Below are 6,859 nucleotides of genomic sequence, written 5' to 3' on the forward strand. Positions count from 1 at the left end.
TGTGCGTGTGCGTGTGTGTGTGCGTGTGCGTGCTTGCATGCGTGTGTGTGTGTGTGTGCGTTTTCAGTAGCCACACAGAGCAACAGCAGTGACATCACCAGCAACATTGTGAGCTACAACCCTGACCAGCTTCCTCCTGAGAACTCCTCCTTCCTGGAGAGAAGCTTCGTCTGTCGCTTCCGCTGTCTCCTAGACAACTCCTCGGGCTTCCTGGTAAACACACTTCGGAGAAGTATCTCTCCGACATAAACATGTCCACATGAATTAGAATGTGCTTGAATAATATGACTATAATAATATAATATTTATTACTCAGTGAACTGGACTGTATATTGCGGAGAGTGAAAATACAGGTTCACGACACGAGTGATTTGATCGTAGTTGTTCACGCGCAGGAAGAAGCCCCTCTAATGTGGGTGTGGTGTGTGCTCTGTGTACGCAGGCCCTAAACTTCCATGGGCGTCTGAAGTACCTCCATGGCCAGACCAAGGTGTCAGAGGACGGGACCATAAGCCACCCCCAGCTGGCCTTGTTTGTCATCGCCACCCCGCTCCAGCCCCCCTCCATCCTGGAGATCAGGGCCAAGACTCTGCTCTTCCAGTCCAAGCACAAGCTGGACTTCTCACCCCTGGGCATAGACACCAGGTTGAGATGCTTACTGAGACACACTGGGCCGAAAAGATTCCCTTTTATAGACATTTGTTGCAAACAACTGTGTTCTTTTTGTCCCTGTGTCTCTGCCAGGGGGAAGGTGGTCCTGGGCTACAGTGAGATAGAGCTGTGCATGCGTGGCTCAGGATACCAGTTCATCCACGCAGCTGACATGATGTACTGTGCAGACAACCATGTGAAAAGTAAGCACGGCGGTCGGCTTAGAAATCGAGACCCCGTCTGACGTCAACGAACGGCAAGTTGGTTGTTTGGGAGTTAACGGTTTGCCTCTGTGTTATTTGTCCTCCCCAATCCACCAGTGATCAAGACAGGGGAGAGCGGCCTCACCGTGTTCCGACTGCTGACCAAAGGGGGGACGTGGGTGTGGGTTCAGGCCAACGCCCGGCTGGTTTACAAGAACGGCAGGCCCGACTTCATAATAGCCCGACAGAGAGCTCTGACGTAAGTGGAGGGGTTGCCACCCAATCGGAACGCGCACACCGTTTTCCCCGAGGCAGCGCCGTGGCGTGGCACTGTACGTGGTGACTAACCGATTCCTGCTCCCTCCAGAAATGAAGAAGGCGAGGAGCATCTCCGTGTCAGACGACTGCAGCTGCCCTTTAACTTTGCCACGGGTGAGGGAGTTCTGTACGAGGTGGGCCCCTCCCTGGACATCGCAGACATCCCTACTCAGTGCAAAGCCCCCAAGATCAGGAAGGTGGTGGTGGAGGACTTGTCTCTGGACCCCAGCTCTCTCCTGGCCTCCCTCCTCCAGCAGGACCAGTCCTTCTACCGGCCAACCAGCGATCCCAACTCCATGTCCACCCTCAACGATGTGGCGTTCAAGGACAGCCACGCTCTCACCAGCGTGCCCGGAGACGCCTGGCAGCATCCGCCGGCCAAGCCCAGCGCCCTGCTGAAGGAGGAGGCCACCCTCCAGGACATGATGGAGACCCTGCAGCAGATCATCGGGGACGAGAGCGTGTGCTCCACCTTGGACGTGGACCCCGTGGAGCTGAAGGACTGGGAGAACACCCTGCTGAAGGTGAACACCATGAATGCCAACAGCTGTGACCTCCCCGACGACCTCAACGAAATCCTCAGCAATGACATATTTTCCTACGTGGAGGATCACCTCCTCCAGGCGAGTGGCCTTCAAAGGCCTGATCAGCTCCCCTCTCCAGGGGGCCTTGGAAACCCTCTCTTGGAGCCACTATCCTGCCTCCCCATCATGGATCTGCAGCCTTCGCTGCTACCTGGGAACCAGAACTTCAACTGGACCATGGAGCCACAGAGCCAGGTCCTGGGGAACAGAGGGCCTGGTCCTATTGGGGGCACAATGAAGCTGACACACATTGGTCCCCATGTGGGCTCTGGGGCTCTGAACGGCCCCCTTCAGCCGACAGCCACAAACAGCACTTTCCCCCTGTCACTGGGAGGAGTTGACCCTCGGCTCAACACTCCTAACAGCCTGGGGCTGAAGACCCAAGCAGGGTTCAACCCTGCCCTGGAGGGGTCATGTTCCCGGATCCAAAACACACTTATGCCGGACCTCCAGGCCTCCCAGGTTCAGTCCAGCTCTCCGTGGCAGAACGGTCTCGGTTCTGGTTCTCTGAGGCAGATGCAGCCAGGCTCTCAAACCACTGGTAGGCAGCTCCACCCGAGTGCAGTGACTGTTCCAATTCAGAACTTTGTGCAGCAGGGAGTACCTACTCAAGCAATGGGCTTTCAGAACTCTGGGAAGCAATCAAATCACCTTGGCCCCTGTCAGGAAAACCAATGGATGCCATCTATCTCCAAATCAGCCATGTTGGAAACGTACGGCCAGAGTATTTCAAGTCAGCAGGATATAATTGTCGATCCTTTATCCAGAGCTAACTGCTTTCAAGAGAATGTTTCCCTTCAGACCCAGAACAGCATGAATCAAAGACAGTCTTGGCAGCAACAGCAAGAACAACAACGGCAGCTGCAGCAGCCAGAGCAGCTGCCCATATCGTTACAAAACGGACACAAAGCCATGGACGGACGTTTTAACAAGGTGCCTGAATTCCAAAGAGACTCCCTTCCGGGACGGGTTCCCCAGAACTCTCAGCACTACCAGGCCATGTACCAGGCTCAAATGCACCCCAGTGTGGCTTTCTCTCCTCTGGAAGATTTAGGGACCCAGTCTCTGTTTCCTTCCAACAGCTGTATGTTCCAGAGCCAGCCCCCAGTCCCTGTCAACAAAGTGCACGGAAGTAACACAGGCCTGGGCTCCTTGGGCCCTTCCTGTCAGAGGATGAAGGCCCCCGAAAGCCAGAGCTCCTCGCAGGCATCCTGTTACTTCCAGAGGAACCCCAACCCTGGTGGTCCCGCAGCGGAAACGTCCGCCGGCCCTCAGGAAGACACCGCCATCAACCCCTTGTCCTGTCCGCTGACACCAGGCCTCCCCACAGACAGCCTGCTGTCTCAACAGCACTACCTCAACTGCAACCCGCACACACAGGTAACAGCACGGACACACCGGACTTACACACAGGGTCACATGCTCTCAGGCTACGTTCACACTGCAAGCCTTGATGCTCAATTCCCATTGATTCATTAGACACCCGACATTCCTTCTGCCAGCGCGGAATTGTGACGAATGTCAATCATGGGGGATGTAAAAGTCGCACAAGTTCCGATTTGACTGTTTAGCCTGAGACCGCATCGCCAAATATCAGACCTGTACCCGATTTAAAACCACATATGAAAGTGGCCCAAATCTGTTTTGAAAAGGTCAAATTCAATGCCCTTTGGGCTGTTCACGCTGTCGTCAAAGTAACAGACCTGTGTCACATATAAGGAAACAGGATTTGGGGCCACATTCAGCTGCAGTGTCAAGGTAGCCTCAGATGAGTGCTAAGGAGCTATGAATGAGCCTTATTTGGATGTATGCCTTACTGCTTACCTCAGACCTGGGTCGGCCACATAGATTAAGTACTTGAAAGTAGAAGGTAATTAAGGTGCATTTGATGTGTCTCACACTTGGCTCTTATGAGCCTGCCCTATTGGTTTATTTCCAGGTAAAGTAGGCCTAAATCAAGGGTGCGCTCAAATTTGACAGTGTTAACAAATATCCATTGACGCTGGTTTGGCTTGTATTACATACAAGTTGCAACAAACATTGTAGGACATCATTGTATTATCACTCTCTTAGGAATAGTTATATTTTAAGTCAAAGCACTTACATTACAGTACACTAATGCCGTAGCTTTACATTGTATTGTTTTTCCTGAATCTCTCTGTTTGGTGTTCCTTTTCCCAGATCAAGAGTAGTCCAATGGAGGAAAATGGGTTGTTTCCCCTTCCAACTTTGCCAAGTCAAACTACATATTTCTCAGAGAACAGTCAAACGAACTGCTGTGACTTCTAGGTAGGAATAGCATGTCTAGCAGCGGACAGAGAGAGGCTCTCATCTTTAAACCCGGACAGACGCAGACTGAAAACTTGGTCCCCACCAGGAAGCCTTGCCTTGAGGGCGAGGAGAGAGACCACAACTGTTCTTCTCTCTGCATACTTAAGTCCCACATCTGGAAACAGCTTCAAAGAAAAGGAACTTGGACACCAGAAGACATCATGTTCTTGCACCAAATTTCACTGGAGTTTTCCCTTGTCTCCTCAAACCCAGTGGAGGATTAACCCCGACAGTGCTCTTAACCAAACCAAATGATCCATTGTTCTGATTTGTCTGCTCGTTGGACATTGATTCATTTACTGGTGTTAGTACATCAGTTTTTGGAAAAGTCATGTTATAGGTTTCAGTTTAAGGAAAGGTAATGTGAACAGTTTTTATTGACCAACAACAGGTGAGATTATGAAGTAACAGTGATAAAAGTTTTGGTGCAACAAGTCAGGCAGGATTCTATCTGCTTTCAGAAAAAAATCTGGATTCTATTCAGGCAAAGTAAAGAGGAATACTTGTATCTGAAACAATATAATTGTTCATGCATCTGTATAGGATTGTAAAACATAGATGAGATTAAGAAATGTAAAAATGGAGAGGATACGAACCGTATGTATAGATGTTACATACTTTGTATGAAGGCAGGCATTCCCCACAATTACAATTGGGTTAGTAAGTGTGATAACTTGCAGATTCTTGCAGTAATCTGAAGGAAAGTTGAAAAGATTCATTTTTTCTTAAAATAGATTTCATCATACGTTTCATGTCTTGGACCACCTGGATCCTTGTCACATGTGACAGAAATGCAATTTTTGAAATTGTATTATGAGTACTCAGAATGTCATGATAAAAAATAACAGCTCTTTTTTTTCTTTGTTTTTGTTTGAAATTGCATATTTTATATTTTTATAAGCATTTAATCAAAAAAAGAATTTTGAGCCAGTTGTGTCCTGTTATTTTAAAGTGCCTGTGTACACCATCTGTATTTGTTTGTGCTTCTGTTCGGTAGAAAAAGAAAAAGAAAACAGAAGGAGTGAGGTGCCTAACTGACCCATTAGAGTTCCAGTAACCAGTTGAAGAGATTTAAGTTGGAGATTCTAGTCGATTTGAGATACTGCTCAACATATAGGCCATTAAATGGTAATTTCTTTCTTGATACAAGCTGTTTTGTTTGATATGTTTCATTTCAGACAGATTGCCAAATTGCCAAAGCATAGGATTGATGTTTTATTTGTTGTAGCAATGCTGTCAGTATAATGAACTATAATGTAGCATTAGTCACACAGAAATAATATAAGACAAACAAATAAGAACGAACCACTACTCAGAATAAGATGTAGATTTTTCTCTCCGATACCAAATTGGGAAAATGTTTTACTTTGTTGTCACTTCTGTGATTCATTTATTGCCTGTTTTGTTGAAAGGTGGTGTGAAAACCCACCCTGATTATACAAGGAAGTGATCTACAAGTAAGGCAGCTACTCTGACTCGTCAGCAAATTCAGCATCAATTAAATATATTCAGGTTGATAATGAGTTTAGAGAAACGTTAGACAGGGCAGGGAACTGAAACCACATGACATTTTCTTTAGTCATGTGGAATGGGGATACCAAGTGCCTTAGACTTGTTTAATGTTGAAATAAGACATGAAACATAATTAGTTTGTACTATATTTTTTTTAATAGTTCCTATGTTTGGACACAGTTCCAAGTGGGAAAGCTCTACTTTTGATTAATATAATTTGTCCACTGGTGTGGATAGATTTGTGAAATCTGTCACAGTGCCAATTTTCAAAGTGTAGTGTTACATTTTCCTGCCTGCAGACTTTTGAACACCTGAAGCACTAGTTACATTACATATATTAATTTCATCCTCCGGAATCGAGATAATATGCAGTATAAATGTATTGTGTATATTGTTATTCATTTGTTATTTTTATGTCACATGGCCTTTACAAGCCATTCACACCTGTCATGTACTTTTGTATATTTCCTGCACAACGTGTGTCTTTAAAACATTCTTGTATGTCTCTTTAGTATGATTAAGTTAATTATTACATTTATTCATTTAGCGGACAATTATTGCTTTTGTTGTATTTTGCTTTTAACCATGTATCAGCCGCCATGCTTTAATTACTCATTTCATCTCCACGATATTAAAGAGGTTTTTATGTACTCATAAAGTTTAAGTGGGATCTGATTTGTTTTACGTAGTAGGCCCATTAAATGGCGCAACACTGCGTGTCGGTTGCCAGTGCACTATTGGCTTGTTGATGTGACTTGCAAGTTTACACTTAGTTTTTTCTTCCTTAATGCTTTCTGTGACCGCTAGAGGGATATCTGCTCCCCTGGTTTGACTGAGTTACAAACGTTTAAGGCCACTTTGAACAAGAGGCACCTGATACTTTGGCATCGTCCTCACCTATGCCGCTGCCACCACATCATTGCAGGAAATGAAGTGCAAGCATTGAAATATGATATGACGTTTATACAGCTGCATACATGTCTTTAACAAAGTGTGTGTGCGGTATTCTAACATTGTGAATATGTATGTGACGGAAGATAAATGACAAACTACACATTAGCGTGCAAACAAATCTATATATGATCTCAATGCCCTTAACCTTTTTAGACCTCTGCCTCTGGCGCGCGTCCGTCAACCGCTTGCGCGCTTTTCTATCCTGACGCGCGTACCACTACAAACCTCAAGCCTCTGATCCTTGCGCACTCTTGCACAAATCTTTGCCGGTTGCCTGGCCAGTCCAATGCGTGTACATCCACTGGG

At 46.5% G+C, this 6,859-nt stretch overlaps 1 protein-coding gene across 3 annotated transcripts in view; it reads left to right on the forward strand.

Moving 5' to 3' along the window:
- Positions 1–6,257, forward strand: part of ahr2 (aryl hydrocarbon receptor 2) — a 43,276-nt gene extending 37,019 nt beyond the window's left edge. For 2 of the 3 annotated variants that reach the window (XM_084668179.1, XM_084668181.1), the window contains 6 exons: positions 68–213; positions 443–645; positions 745–854; positions 972–1,113; positions 1,222–3,136; positions 3,938–6,257. In XM_084668179.1, coding sequence (XP_084524305.1) covers positions 68–213; positions 443–645; positions 745–854; positions 972–1,113; positions 1,222–3,136; positions 3,938–4,045 — 2,624 coding nt within the window. In that variant the 3' untranslated portion in view covers positions 4,046–6,257. The remainder of the gene's footprint in view (positions 1–67; positions 214–442; positions 646–744; positions 855–971; positions 1,114–1,221; positions 3,137–3,937) is intronic. The other variant, XM_084668180.1, reaches the window with a different exon arrangement.
- The last annotated feature ends 602 nt before the right edge of the window (positions 6,258–6,859 follow it).

Source organism: Hypomesus nipponensis, chromosome 12 (genome assembly GCF_054491055.1).
Source record: "Hypomesus nipponensis isolate SF chromosome 12, ASM5449105v1, whole genome shotgun sequence".
Lineage (NCBI taxonomy): Eukaryota > Metazoa > Chordata > Actinopteri > Osmeriformes > Osmeridae > Hypomesus > Hypomesus nipponensis.